Source organism: Schistocerca serialis, chromosome 6 (genome assembly GCF_023864345.2).
Source record: "Schistocerca serialis cubense isolate TAMUIC-IGC-003099 chromosome 6, iqSchSeri2.2, whole genome shotgun sequence".
NCBI classification, from domain to species: domain Eukaryota; kingdom Metazoa; phylum Arthropoda; class Insecta; order Orthoptera; family Acrididae; genus Schistocerca; species Schistocerca serialis.
Window position 1 is genome coordinate 347522602 of NC_064643.1, and position 16538 is coordinate 347539139.

A 16538-nucleotide genomic window follows, 5' to 3' on the forward strand; every position below is an offset into this window, starting at 1 on the left:
AAGGGTCATTGCAAATTTTGGTGATAAACATCTTAGTAAATTAGCTTACTACGCCTATTTTCACTCATTGCTTTCATATGGCATCATATTTTGGGGTAATTCATCACTGAGGAATAAAGTATTTATTGCACAAAAGCGTGTAATCAGAATAATAGCTGGAGTCCACCCAAGATCATCCTGCAGACATTTATTTAAGGATCTAGGGGTATTCACAGTAGCTTCTCAGTATATATACTCTCTTATGAAATTTGTTATTAACAACCAAACCCAATTCAAAAGTAATAGCAGTGTGCATAACTACAATACTAGGAGAAAGGACGATCTTCACTATTCAAGATTAAATCTAACTTTGGCACAGAAAGTGGTGAATTATACTGGCACTAAAGTCTTTGGTCACTTACCAAATAGTATCAAAAGTCTGACAGATAACCAACAAGTATTTAAGAAGAAATTAAAAGAATTTCTGAATGACAACTCCTTCTACTCCATAGAGGAATTTTTAGATATAAATTAAGAAAAAAAACAAAAATATTAAAAAAAAATAAAAAAAATAAAAATAAAAAATAAAGAAAAACAAAAAAACACAAAAAAATAAAGTTCTTATATTAACTTAAGTATGTTGTTAAATTAACCTAATTATGTCATGTATTGGAAAATTCGACTCGTTCCACATCATTACGAAATATCGTATTCATGATCCATGGAACTAGTATTAATCTAATCTAATCTAATCTATGTTATGCTCTACACCGCGTGCTTCATCCGCCGTGTTTACGAGTTGCAGTTGACTGACTGCCGCCTCTTGTGTGTTGGCCACCTGCAGCGAGTCGGCAAGCGACATCGGAACGGATTGCTGTAAACACTCAGCTGCACTCGTATTGACAGTTTTTGCGTTGGGCGGTTGAATGGGAATTTGGCGGGCCGTAACTGAGCCATCCGACACATGCGTGTCCTGTGTGGAGGCCCGTGGCTCCACATCATCGGTTTGATTTTTTACTACCTGTTCGCCGGAACCACTACCGTCACTTATAGTACATCGTCGTTTGTTACCAACAGATAATGCAACACCGGTGGCTAAGGGGTGACTGGCCACAGGTTTTTGAGGCAAGGGTGGGAAGGTGCTGTTACCAAGATCGTTGTCTTCTGACACAGATGCACTCGGTTGGGAGTCAGTCACAGAAGGCGTCTGATTTTGAGTTAGGACATCAGCCAATGTTAATCTCTGTCGTTGTTGCAGATTGTTTCGAAGTACGACAACTCGCCGTGGGCAATCCTCTCATAAATGGCCACTCGTGTTACAGATAAAACAAGTGCCTACTTGCCCCTCGTAAATGACATGAGCCTTATAACCACAAACCATTATATAGGATGGGATATTGACTTTAATGGCCCATGTCAACTGAGTGAACCCCACTATAACATTGGAGTTTGTGACGGCTCGACCATTTTTTGTTTCTAATCTGTCGGATGTCACCGTATTTGGCGAGGACATCTCTAAGAAAACAATTCTCAACCTCAGGTGGCAAATTGAACACTCGCACTTGTTTATACTCATTGTCAGCATTAGTTATTGAAACTGTACTCACCGACTGATCACGATGTCGGAACTCTGCTTTCCCACCAGTATTCACCAAAATTTTCTCCAGTTGTATCTGGTCTAAAAACTTCACAAAGAAACATTATTCCGCCATGTCATAATATGCTGTGTGGACCTGATCGGATGTGATGCCAATAATATCTACTATCCAGCCATGGATCTCTAGAGAACTTGGTTGCACATTCCTGGAAGATTTCTCAAATGCAAAACACAGGGTATTCTTACGTGGTACACTGGGAGCCATAACTGCACTATATGAGCGGTCGGGACCGCTGTGAGTAAATTAAGAAGCTTGTGTACGACGGTAGTGAAGAAGCACTGAGAATATCACAGGTCACAATCCAAGAATTATTATAAACACTGCTTGCGGCGCTATGACTACGCGGAAGTACCGACATGTCCGGTCACTGTTGCGTCCCAAGTGGAACTGCCCGTAGGGTCCATAACATATTGTGGGGCATGAGGTTGAAGGTCGATATGTCTGTGGAGGCATCACCATAATAGTGATGGAGTCTTATCATAGACTTTCATTGTAAATGATGTGATAGATGATTTATTTGATTTATTCATCTGGGGAGCTGTGTCTGCATGTACCACCCCCCCCCCTCCCCGAAAGTGGCTTAGTAGAGCAACAAATTTTGTGCCATTGCTGATGATGGCCCTTGATGCATAAATGTTGTCCACAATGGTGAACTGTAATGATGGATGATCTGTCCAGAATAAAGTAGTAATGTTCTAGAGAATGCCACTCTCACTATGTATCATGCAGGCTTCAAGCATGGTGTTATCTGTAGTGTCTAATGTCTTGGCATGAAAAACATCGTCCACAGGCATGAATTGCATGGCACACTGGGGGCACGACAGCAGCATTATAGTTGCGCAATAGTCAGAAATGATGAAATTGCATGAAAACATGGTCATGTGCGGTCACCAATGTAGTTCTTCAGGGTATAGATGATGAAACTGGTGAATAATCACATAATCTGGATACAATGTAGAATGCTTTTGTTGTATATTACACAGTGTGTGCACAAGACAAATGACCAAACACAACAAAGCCATAAGACAGACTGATTGTCACACTTTCTGCTCAGTGTTCTGGTTGACTACCAGTGATTTTATTTGTCCTGCAAACACAATCATAATTTCAAAGTACTTTTGTGATCCACAAATTCTCCAGATCTTAACCCAGTTGAATATCTCAGTCACTGTGTTCATGGTGTGAATCTTCTGCCAGACACACTTCAAAAGCTGGGAATCACTGTAAAAAGCTTAGTATAAGCCACTACAGAGGCCACTAAGCGCCTGATTGAGTCATTTTCAAGTTTTTAATAATTCCTTGTGACACACAGCCTGTAGAAAGCTATTTAGTGATGTCAGTTTTACTTCATTAACTATCAGACAGAAGTCCAGATGTTTACTGGAATCGCTGTCCGGTGTGGCCGAGCGGTTCTAGGCACTACAGTCTGGAACCGCGTGGACTGCTACGGTCGCAGGTTCGAATCCTGGCTCAGGCATGAATGTGTGTGATGTCCTTAGGTTAGTTAGGTTTAAGTAGTTCTAAGTTCTAGGGGACTGATGACCTCAGAAGTTAAGTCACATAGTGCTCAGAGCCATTTGAACCATTTACTGGAATCAGCTGTTTACAAATGTTTACTAATAAATTATTATATTACTTAGATTGCTCTCCACCACATAACAGATATGCTGAGTTGCAGATAGGCACAACAATAACATGGTCAAACAAGTAAGCAGATTTTCCATTGTTTGATTATACTAAGTATGAGAGATGTTCAACATTACTTATTTTTCTCATGCAGGAAAAACAATATTATTTTCAATAGTAAAAAGAGTATACACCAGGCATTTTACTTCTAGCTATTTGATTTAACACATTTCATAGTTCTTTGTGGATGCAGCTGTCTTTCTTTTTGTGATTTTTGTGGTATCTTGTATTTTTTTGTATCTGTTTCTAATAAAGAATTTAAGATTTGATAGTTCTCACTGAAATGTATTCATTATGTTCATTCTGAGGATCTCGTTTCAGGTTGGTTCAGGTGACTATGATGATGAAGATGTGCCAAGTGGATATGATGGTGACATTGAGAGTGAGACTGATGCTATTCCTGAAGCCAGAATTGTGCCTACGATGGCTTCACCTTCATTCCCAGAGGCCACAGCATCACCTCATCCTCATAGACATCACCATGGGGAGGACGCAGATCAACTTGAGTCAGAGGCAGAACTCAGCTCAATGCTCACATCTGTTGCTGCTGGATATAATCTGCCAACAAGCCCTGTACATTCTTTCACAATTCTTCCTACACCAGTCCTAGTAAGTAACACACTCAATAAGTGCAAACACCATGGTTCATTCATGATTCAATGCTCCAGTTTTATCATGGAAAAGATTCAGTGACGGCAATAACGAATTAATATGGTACTGCAAACAAGATGGGGGGCAGGCAATAGTGGAAGTAAAGGATATCATCTCTCTCTCTCTCTCTCTCTCTCTCTCTCTCTCTCTCTCTCTCTGACACACACACACACACACACACACACACACACACACACACACACACACACACACACACCACTCCCTCTATCTTCCTGCCTACAGGAAAAACCTACAGAATTTTCCCATCCAGCATTTGTTGTATTCTCTTTTACCAAGCTGAGGCTGGCAGAATGGTGGCCCTTGCATTATGATTTTATGATTGTTTTGAGGATACCATAGCGCAATAAGCAGCTCGTCTTCTGAGCTGTTAATGGGAAGCTCCTTCTTCCAGATGACCTATGGGCTTTGTCAGGGATTTCCTTGGCTAGACTGATGCCAGGAGAATAGTGTGATTTAATAGGGATGTATTGTAAAGACAGTTCCCATCCGTGTATTTCAGTAAACACCGACACCACCACACAGCCAAAGATGACTGACATCACATATTATCAGTGGTGAAAATTGGTAGCCAATGGGAGAGGCACCATTAACTCTGCCTCTCTCTTTTTGGACAAGGGAGGGAGCAGTATTCCACACAGAATTTAAGCAAAAATATCTGTTTGTAAAGTTACTTTATAATTTAATTTAAACTGCTTTCTTAATAACACTATTCCAGTAGCTGAAGTGTGTGCCAAAATCTTGATGTTATATTCCATAGGATGACTGGTACCCGAGAAAATATTCAGCAATATCAAATTTGCTCAGCTGCTGAGGCTTGGGTGACACATGCTCAGTGCAGCAGTTCTCCATGGTCCTGATAAATTGACCAGTATATGAGGCCCCACAACTGCAAGGAATACAGTAGAAACCCACCTTACATAAACCAAGATCATCCTTTACAGAATCTAAAAGGACTCTTATCTTAGATGGTGGTTGAAAAACACATTTCACATCATATTTTTGCAAAATATGACCAGTCTTGTTGGAAATGCTCCCTGTGTAAGGCAAAAAGACTGTAGACATTGGTGCCACCTCAGTACTGTCATCACTCACCCAGTTCACGGTTGGCTGACAGCATAACACATGTTTGATCTTTCTTTGACTGTAACCATTCTGACAACAGGTGAACACAAGATGGGCTAACACAAGTGGCAAATTCTCAGGATCTGAATGACATGGGCCCTGTGAACCCAGGTATGAAGTACCCCTTCATGCCGATCTGGATGGAGACAACTATCAGCCTATAAATATAGTTCAGTGTGAGTAGGCTTCCTATAAACACATGTCCCAAAATACCATCAACATTTCTCCTGACCAACACATCAAGGAAGGGAAGGTGCCCATCTTCTTCCTTCTGCATCGTGAAATGAATATTCAGGTCAATTGAATTCAGGTGTTCTAAAAAGCCATTCAAATGGTCTAGCATGGAGTGCATCAAACTAGTTTTTGGACGGGTGACCATATCATCATAATAGCTGAGCAGATGATCAAAACTGAATTGAGAAACCATTTTCATTCATAAGTTTACACATTAAAGCCTAAATTGATTTTGTTAGTCCAGTCTAATGTCAGGTTTCCAATTGTCGGTCATCTTATATGAATTGCCTGAGGAAATCAGTTGTTTAGTTTCTGATTTAGATAGCACAGTGTCCATTTGTCTTCAATTAAGGAGGTGCATAACTTCTTGCTCAGTCTAGTACTTCGTTTTCTGCTGAGGCACACAGGAGCCATCCCATCGAGATAGCCAACATTTTTAAAAGCAAGTAGGAGGCCAACAACTGAAGCAAATTTCAAGAGTAGTTGAGCACTTACATGAAAATGAATATCAATTGAGGAAAGGATAATCTATCAGTTTGAACTGCATTTTCATAATAAATTCTGAAGTGTTAACATGAACTGTTAGAAGTGGTATTGAGAAAGCACTTTATGAAAACCGTATTTGGAAGCCCCACATAAATGTGGTCATTCAGTGACAATTATACACCATGAAAATGTCAGTAATTTAGTACAGAGGCTCATTCATACAATACACTGGATTAATGGTCAGATATGGATGGCGAACATCCTTTTCCAAGCTTCAAATGGTGGAGAAGCCCCCTATTTGTCACATCCAAAACAGATCATTTATTGTATTGATACATCCTCAGTTTATTTGTTGCATCAAATCTTATAACATTAGTAGTTCCACAAGGCTTTTAACAGATGATGCTGTTGTATGCAGAGAAGCTGCAATGTTAGAAAATTGTAGAAAAATGGAGGAGGGCCTGTATAGGATCAGCACTTGGTGCAGGGAATGGCAGTTGACCCTCAACATAAACAAGTATAACTTATTGCATTTATGTAGACAGAAAGACCAATTACTGACTGATTACACAGTTGCTGAACACTCACTGGAAGCATTTACTTCAATAAAATATCTGAAGTGGAACAACCACATAGAATTAACTGCGGGTATGGCAGATGACACACTGATGTTCATTGGAAGAATCCTCAAGAAATGTAGTCCATCAACAAAAGAAGTAACTTTCAAAATACTTGTTTGTCCAGTACTTGAATAGTGCTCATCAGACTAGGATCCATAAAAATAGCATTGATAGAGGACATAGAGAAGATCCAAAGAAGAGCAGCATATTTCATTACTGCTCATTTAATAAGCACAAAAGTGTCTCAGAGATGATCAACCAGCCCCAGTCACAGATTCTGCAAGAAAGGCATTCTGCAACATAGTGTGGTTTATTGTTAAAGTTCCAAGGGTGTACATTCCTGGAAGAGTCAACCTACAGATATGGCATGAAAAGACCATGGAGATAAAATCAGGGAGAGTCATGCCTGTACAGAGGCCTACCAGCAATTGTTTGTCCCACAAACCATTTTCAACTGGAACAGGTGAAGGGGTAAGTGACAATGAACACACATTACCCTCCACACATACCATAAGGTGACTTCTGGAATGCAGATAGACGTGTACATAGATCTAGATAGCCACAGTCCCAGTTATAGTTGTTTCCATATATTCTAATTTCTGTTGCTTCTTTAGTAACAGAATGCCAGTATGTAAGTGTGGGACAAGATTTTAGTTTCATAGGACATTATTCTGTGTTTATTTGTGAGACTGTGTTCAACAACTGCTAATTTCCCAAGTTTTTAAACTTTAATGTGGCTTTGGTGTTCTGCACAACAGCTGGCAATGGTACGGACAGGCTGATGATTGTAGTTGCTTCTTCACTCACAAAGAACGTGATGAATTCCAGTGTTACTGGGACTGAGGTTGTCCTTAATGGGGCACAGCATCTTCTTTACCTTCTTTGGTGCTTGGAAAATAGGTCTTGCACCTCTTCTTCCCAGGATGTTATGTATTCTACTAGATGTAGCAGTGTAGAAAGTGCAGAGTATGTAGATCACCAGATGATTATTCATTATTTTCTGGATAGAGTTCTGTCAGCGCAGTATAATGGTGATGCATGCCTACCAATGACATCTATCTATGGGCTTTAAATTATCACTACAACAGCAGCCACGACAATCAGTTGTTCCTGATGAAGATGAGGGGGTGATTTCTTTGAAAGCTGGAGATTTTATCCAAATCTGATATAAGAAGTAAACCAAAAATGTTTTACACAATGCTGTCCTTTTGCAATACTTCAATCTCAGGTCACCTGTTAATTTTACTGTGCAAATGAGATTACCTACTGCATACTGTATTGTGACTGCTTACTATTATTCTGAACAGTCATGATAAAATTCCACAAAAAGATCATTTCTGAAATTTCTGACATACTAAAAAGATTGCTTGTATCTTAACATACAATTAGACACTGTGATTTGCATAAGGAGTAAAGCATGGCCCCATGGACTGCATCCACGCCTGCAGACATATTTTATTCCTAATTCATTATATCAAGTTACAATGTACTCCCTTTTATATCTCATTACCTGTTTTTGATAAATTGTTGCTGTGAAACTCTGTAACTCTGTTTTAGATACCCATCAGACCTACCAATTTAATGAGCATGGAGGTTTTGGTGGAACCCAGCAGAGTATATGAAGCAGAGGTGGTACCATCAGCTACACCAGTTTTTGTAACTGAGGTTGAGCCATCATCCTCACCAGAGTCTCCAAGTACACAGGTATGTCTTGGTCTGAAAATAAAACAGAAATATTTAAAATATTAACAAGAAAATCTTAAAAATGTTTACTATCAGAATACATACATATTTGTTGTTAAGTATCTTGCTGGCAGATAATATAAAATTGCAGAAAAAGTCTGAATAGACTGGTGGCAGCACTCATATTGAATCAATTAAATTTTTTAAATATCTTGCATTGAGATAAGACTGAACATTAGCAACACATAAGCCAAACACAATCACACTGAGATAAGGAATGTGATGAAAGAACATACACTACAGATCTTACCCAATTTTTAAAATACCTGCAATAAAGGCAGTTAACTAGTCTTATTTATCACTGTGCAATATTAAAAGCAAAGTCGAGTAAAATATTAACGGTACCTATTACAAAAGAAAACAGTGTTGAAATTTCTACTTAATGTTTTCTCTTGATTGTTTTGCAAATATAATTTCTCATAATATGTTACTACCATAGTATTTATATTATAAAATGACAACCATTTCTTGTCCACCAGGTGACTGAACCTCTTCCAACTTGGAGCAGTAGTTTTGGTTCTAATGAAACCAGTTTCACCAGTAGCAGTATTAACACCAGCTTCAGTGATACAAGCAGCACATCACTAGCATCAACCACAGAAGAAGAGCCAACACCTCCTCTTCCTGCAGTTACTTCTGAGAAAGCAGTCCCTCTGCCAAAACCAACAGATGAAGATATTGAATATGGCGTGAAAAACATCCCTCCTACAATTGAGCACAGACTTCGCAAACTACCCATAACGGCTGGTAAAGCTCTCAGGTATGAGATATATTAACACTTATTTTATCCATCCTAAATGATATATTAATACTCTTGAAGGATGAACTGAATTAGGGATAACTGCCATCTTGGAAGAAATGGTTCAGTGATTGTGATATCTTTTGACTTCACACTTCCTATCTCAATGATAGCAGTAGACAGGATGAGTGTGATTATCAGCTTTTGGCATCCAGTACAGATAAATGCCTCACAGCTCTCATCTACGTGTTTATGGTCCGCAGTTATATATGTCATTATTGCTCAAACATGTTTCTAATACCGTCTACTCACATTTCCATTAGGGCATAGCCTATGTGTTTACCTTTACCTTGGTCTCCAACAAAGTAATTCCTTAAATTATTTGTCATCTATTGGCCTGGTTGCATTACCTACCCACTTCCTTTTGTTTTTGTTACACTCATATTATACCTTCAACTCAGGTTTGCCCGTCTCTGATTCCCAGCATTAATCTCTTCAGCAAAACTCAGTTTTTGAATAGTTTTCATAGTGATAGTATGTATCTTGCTGCCTTAATTCAAAGCCAGCAATACATGCAGTTAGTGAACTTTCTGTTTCAGACACATCAGAAGCTTTAGTTGTAAAAAGTCTGTTATGTTTGCTAGAACCACTCCAAGCTATTTGTATTCATCTGTTTATTTCTTTTGCTGCTCATTCAATAATCTTAAACTGTCCTAAATACAAAATCTCACCAACCGGCTCTGTGACTTCATTGTCAATTTGTACAGTTTTCGTTTCAGTGTATTCATTGCAAGGTAGCTCATCCTGTTTGACCACTTCTAGGTAGTCAAGATCATCAGATGGGTGGGGGGGGGGGGGGGGGGGCTGGGGGCTGGGGGCTGGGAGACAGTATCAAAACTTCATATAAGTGCTGGGTGCTTACAGGCTAATGTGTGTACATTCTGTGGGAAGCTACCCAAGAGATGTCATTGTTGGCTAACCCCGATTTTAACAGCATTTAGACAGTGCAAATTGCAACAAGTCACTAGGTAATTCAGAACTGGACAATAAACATGTGAACAGTCTAATAGATGTAACTTGTTGCTAAGGGGTCCAGATGCCATAGCTCGCTGAGCAGTTAAGGTGGTGGTGGTGGTGGTGGTGGTGGTGGTGGTGGTAACTTAACTATGGAAACCAAAGTGTACATTTATCATTCATGGCTTTTGCAAGAAGACAGTCTGAATCAATAAATGAACTGTCTTGCATTTATGTCAACACATGAATATCAAATCCTTAGTGTCTACCTTGCCATGACAATAAACAATACTTTCCACTACATCCCATGTGGAGCAAAAAAAGATTAAGGTAAAGACATCTCGCTCTTGTGACAGCCAGGGCTCATTCCGAAAATGAATTCAATATCATCAGTGAATGGACATGCTGCTGGCAACAAACCTGTACTCCACAATGCCTAAAAATGCCCTGCATCCAGGAGAAGCTCTTGAATTTGACCAGCCTTGGGCAATTTGGACTACTTTGAATTGCATCTGAAAGGGCCATGTAAGATGTGGAGACTCTCCCACAAGTAGGGCAAATCTTCATCGCCATCTTGTGCCAGTGGTGCTGAATGACAGGAGTGATAAACTATATAAAATATTTTGATGTTTGTTTTTAGCTGTTGTCATTTGTATTATATTGTGCTGTAGAGTTGTGTTGTAGTTTTTGTATGTAGAGGTTTAGTAATCTTTGTATATGTATAGCTACCCTGGTTCAAAAACTTCTAATGTTTCCCATACAATGAATAAATAAGAAAATCTGTTTCACCATTATAGTAGACAGCTATTGTGATGCAGTACAGCAATGCAGCATGATAGTGTGTTGACAGTTCCAGAATTTTAACATCGACGTGGAGCTTGCATCTCTCATTCATAAATTGTAATATGTGTAGAATAGTAAACTCCTTCAGTAGTCAGAGGTTTTCTCAATCAAATTCTGAAATTTGCAGATAAATGTTTTTATTTCACATTAAAATCCCCATGCCCGAGTACTATAGCACATTGTCGTAGGAGACAAAGCAAAATAGTACTGACCATTGATAAAGTGAATTAGAGTGTGATAATTCATTTTTGGCGGCAGCAGAAATGTTGCAGCTGTATCAGGCCAATTCAGATGATTAAAGAAGACACATGGATTGGCCTGACGTACCTGCAACATTTCTCCTAAAAATGAATTTCACTTTATCAAAGGGCTCTGCTATTATTGTAGCTCCTATAGTAGTGTGCTATAGTACTCAGGCATGGGGATTTCAGTGTGTACTAAGACTGCAGAGTGGTATCTGAAAATTACCAAAATTGATCACATAGCTTTACTTTTTCAAGGTGATAAGTAAAACTTTGATTGTTCCTTGTACTAAATAAATAAGGACTTTTAGTAACAACATAAAAGCAAGAAAATGTAAATGAACTGAAGATAAATTGGCTTGATTATTTTATATGCAACATCTTTGAAGGGAAAAAATCCTGGGAAGTAAATTGATATTCAAATGTAGAAAGACGATATTCCAAAGTGCAGTGAGTGGGCCAGCGAGGTGTTTTCTTTGATGGCAGAGATAAGCAAATGTTATGTGAAATACTGCCAGAATGGTTAAAAACAGTAAAACTACAACATGCAAGGATCACATCGATGTAAAGCCTCCACAGATATTAATGATACTTTGTAGTGTTTGTGAACATTCTTTTAAGTCACAGTATCTCCCAAAAAGCGTGTAGAGACAACTTGTTAACACTGATTTTAACGTAGTATATTGCAGATACTTCTAGTGAAAAAGTTAAATGTTATTTTGTGTACATTATTGCTTAAGACTTTAGAGGAATGGGATCAGTAACACCACTGAGAGGTTTGTCATAGGTGATGGTAAATTTTTCCTATTTATACATCATCTCAAGAAATCCATACAAATGTGGTGTAATGTACGTTAAGACTTTTTAGAACTTTTGTTGTTTTGAATTTATCCATACTTGATTGTGCTGAAAGGTAATCCTCGGAGTGCTTTCATTTCTTCATATCATATACTTACCTCTTCATTAATTTTGCAGGCACATTATACCAGAGGATGTTTTCTCAGATTTGGAAGATGGCAATACAAGAAACTTACGGCTCATGTTTAAGACTCTTGAAGGAACATTGGTGCCTCCAACATACTGGGTGCAGTTTGACAGAGAAAAACAAGAAGTCTATGCTTTGTGAGTTGAGAACTTTGTTAAGCATATATAGACTATGATTGTTATCCTGTTAGTTATTCATCTCATCTGAATTCATTCTGCAGGCCACTGGAGGAGCAAGTGTCAAGGTGGACCTTTGTAATTGAAGCAATGGATAGAGAAGGAAAGACTGTCTCTGACAATTTAGAGATATTGGTTCAACATCACAAAGGAAGGCGTACTGTTAACCACGAATTCACTCTCCATTTGCGACTGGAAAAGAAATATGAATTTCCAACAGCAGTTGATTGGCAACTAAGAGTACTGGACACTCTGGCAGCACTCTACGGAGATCCAGATACCAGCAGAGTAACTGTTAGAAATTTGACTGTGACAGATCCTATCATATTCACATGGACAAATGATTCCTTGCCAAGATCACATTGCCCAAAAGATGAAATAGATAGATTATATAAGGTAAGAATAAACAGTGCAACGTAATATAGCATTGAAAGACAGGTATTATTTTAATGATGTCTTCTATTAGATGTGTCATCTATTAGATATTTGATATAATATGCTGTATTTAAACCTCTTAGAGTCTATTTCAATGCATTGTCTCAAAATGTGACAGGGTCACAGGTATGGTCTAATATCCTGGGTATGGCCCATGAGATCTGGAAGTGGAAGGAAGGATATTTACTCTTTTTTGAAGACCTCTGCAATATCTTCAGTTTGTTTACACAGACAGCTTATCATTGCGTGTGTGTGGTATCCATGAGTTTTCAAGCAAGATGGGGAGGTGGGGAGGAGTATTTTAGAATTCGAGGGGAGACAGCTATCGAACTGAAAATATTGTTCATGGTTAGTGATATTAATGTATTGTTATGGTACCACCATCGGGGTAGAAGTTAGAGCCATAAGTGTGTTTTAAAAAAAAGCGTCTAGCATGCAGAGCCTGAAATGGAACAGGCTTGGTGGTACATACATATTTTTTGCAGTTACCTTAAATTTGATGTCCAGGGGCCTTGAAAGAAATTATTTGACAGTAAATGGTGATTAGATTATTTTTTACAGACAATGCAGCAGGAAAAGTTGTAGCCAATATAGTATGTTACTCTGTTATGTTAGTAAGTTAAGCAAAGGGGAAACCTCATCACATGGTTGATTAATGGTTTCAAAAGGAAAAAGCATCCTGTTTCAGTTGCATTTCTGTTTAGAGACTATACGTTTTTGTTTGCTTTTTCGATTTGCAGAGATTAACTGCAAATGAAGAGGGTGAACCATCAAAGGCACTAAGAGATCTTCTTGCACATGATTTCATTAAAGTGAAAAAAGTATCATACCGAGGAATTGGACAATGTGAACCACCATCAAAACCAGATCAGCCAATAGTGCCTCCACCAAGCACTACTGAGAACTTCCCTCCTGTACCTAGGAATCCAATTGATCATATTGAAGCAGTTGTTGGAGAGTTGCTAGTTGTTGTTGTACCTGAGGTAAGACAAAAAAATGTCCCCATAGTTAATTAAAGCAGCTTTGCTGCTGTCTTCACAAACAGTGTCGTCTACTAATTTCTATTGACTAATCAGAAACTACATTACGTTTTAACTTGTTTACAGGATTCATTTTATGATCCAGAAGAAGGAAATGTCCGTAATATGCATCTTACCTTGCTTACATTAGAGCTGAACAAAATTTCTTCAGACAACTGGCTTCAGTTTGATACAAAGAATCAGGAATTTTATGGAATACCAATGCCAGGTGATGAAGGCAGCAAGGAATACCATCTGGTAAGTGAAAGCATAATTTTGTTTATTTTTCTCATCAGATTCAGAGAGTTTAAAAAAAAACTGAAATTATTGTTTGCTCTCTTTTCAGGTGTGTGAAGATAAAGGAGGGTTAACTGCACATGATGTACTGACTGTAGAAGTAAAGCCTGCAAGGAAAATTAATTACAATGTTGAATTCAGAATGAAGTTGGATGTCCCATATAATAAATTTAAAAGCAGTGCTTCAGACAAAAGAAAGTTTATTGAGAAATTACGTGATCTTTTTGGAGACAATGATGCCTCTGCAATTGCTTTAAGTGACATAATAGAAGGTTCAACAATTGTAACATGGCACAACAGGACACTGAATACCTCTGTGTGTCCAGAGGATGAAATTAGAAAACTGAGAAAAATTTTATTGAATAATGATCATAGTATATCAGATCGTGTGGGTATGGTCCTCGGCCCAGAATTCCCTGTGGAAGAAATTGAGGTAATACCAGCACAGATATGCCAAGGAGAGTTTACTTTGATACACCCTATCGAGGAAAAAGTACCACCACTTGAAGAAGCAGCTGTAGGATCTTCAGATGAATACCTCATTACTTTTATCGTACCAGCTGTGATTATTGTAGGCATGATATTACTGGCTGGGATTGTTGCATGTGTGCTGTACCGAAGGAGAAGACGTGGCAAACTGAGTGTGGGTGATGAAGACGAGCGTCAGACTTTCCGTAATAAGGGAATACCAGTGATATTCCAAGATGAACTCGAGGAGCGACCCGAGCCAGAGAACAAGAGTCCTGTGATCATGAAGGACGAAAAACCACCTCTTCCACCACCAGAATATCAGCGAAGTGAGGCAGAGCCTAGTGCGCCACCAACAGCTGCTCACCCACTGTTGGGAGAGAATAATGCGGCTACTGACGACACACCGTACCAACCGCCGCCTCCTTTCACAACTAGTCGAGATTCTGGACGCCAAAACCGTCCCAAACCCACGCCGACTTACAGAAAACCACCTCCTTATGTGCCTCCTTAACATAAGACTCCTTGCCTTCTCTGTTACTTGCACATATTTCTTCACAGTGCTTTAGTGGAGATGACAGACATATAATCAATCACTTGGTGCCTTCCATGTACCACACTTGGCTCCATTTAAGCATGACTTGACAATACATATGCAGTGCAGGAACTCCGTTGCACTACAATGCAATAATTCAATAATTAGTCCTGAGTATCTGTATCCTAATTTTAATATGGAAATGAAGTGAACGGAACTTAATACTGTTATAACAGAGTAGAGTGAGGTAAGTGTTTGTAGATTATAACACTGCCAAAAAAGAGGAGTGATATGCTTTGTGAAATAAGCTTACCTCTATTATTCATAAGTGATAGGTTGTATTATTTTATGGTAATTAAAATCTGTAAAGCTTTTTATATGAAGAGAGATAACTAACTGCTACCAATATTGTAGTTTTGATATGGAAATTGGCCACTGGCTTGTGTGTCCAAATACCAGTGCCAATTACTTATGTTCTATTCGTAGCACAATTACTCATTGTTTTTGTATTCATGAAATGATGCCTTAAGAAACAGACATACATGTACTTGAACAGTAATTTGGCATCCAACCATGCTATACTGTACAATAAAATTGTAATTTTCAGTTGCCAGTTGTTTGAAGGATCAGAAAATATAAGTGTAGACAAGTTACCAATGTTGATTTCTAATACTTGAGCATTGTTACTTGTGGCATACTACATTGTAATACTGTTGTGAAAGTCATATATAACTATATGCAACTGTGTCATATCACAATGGACCATCTGAAAACGAAACATAACAATTTGTCCAAATTCTTGCTCATAAAGGACATTCATAGCCACAGTGTTTCAAGCTGTTCCCTTCCTGGCTCCTTCAGTAAGTTAATTATTGAAGGAAGCTCACAAGAAGAAGCAATGTTTATCATCAACTCCCAGTCTGAATTGTCTGTTATGAACATGCTGAATATAGATTTATTTTTATTTTTAAATTGTGTGTAAGTTAAGTGAATGGAAGACTATGTGATGAATGTATGGGCTGTGTGTGTTCTTAAAAAATGTCATGAGCTGAAACCAAATTATAATCTTTTGTATTTGATTTTTATTGTCACATAGATACAGAAGTAAAAATGTAGAATGAAAGTGGAAAATAAATTTAGAGGTACCATTTTGTGTTTCGCATTTTTAATGTAACTGTGTCTTTCATTACTGTCCCTTGATTCATAATATATATGGCATGCAATTAAAACTCAATTGTATGTGTAGAACTGAGGTGCCTCACTGAGCAATTCATGATGTAAAGGTGAAATTGTGAACTTGTAGCTATGAAAAGCCCTACTGCAGAATGGTCCCTGATGTATTCATTTTCTTTAAATCATTCCAGGTTGTGTTGAATTCTTATGAAAGACTATATTGGCAATTGTGAATGCAATATGTTCAATGGAAGGAGTAAAGTTAGAGATAACCACTCACATATAACGGACATGCTTTCTTGCAGGTTCAGGTTTCATTTGTAGTAATCCTACCGCACAACTGTTTTTCCTCATTAACTCCATGTTAAGCCAGACACAAAATGAGTTCATTCAGACTTCTCTTTGGATGCAA

General features: G+C 38.4%; 1 protein-coding gene across 3 annotated transcripts in view; it reads left to right on the forward strand.

Moving 5' to 3' along the window:
- LOC126483607 (dystroglycan 1) overlaps positions 1-16127 on the forward strand; it is a 290424-nt gene extending 274297 nt beyond the window's left edge. For all 3 annotated transcript variants that reach the window (XM_050106644.1, XM_050106643.1, XM_050106642.1), the window contains exons 7-14: positions 3645-3932; positions 8015-8161; positions 8680-8960; positions 12014-12160; positions 12244-12595; positions 13375-13617; positions 13741-13911; positions 14000-16127. In XM_050106644.1, the coding sequence (XP_049962601.1) occupies positions 3645-3932; positions 8015-8161; positions 8680-8960; positions 12014-12160; positions 12244-12595; positions 13375-13617; positions 13741-13911; positions 14000-14932 (2562 nt within the window). In that variant the 3' untranslated portion in view covers positions 14933-16127. The remainder of the gene's footprint in view (positions 1-3644; positions 3933-8014; positions 8162-8679; positions 8961-12013; positions 12161-12243; positions 12596-13374; positions 13618-13740; positions 13912-13999) is intronic.
- Positions 16128-16538: the final 411 nt, after the last annotated feature.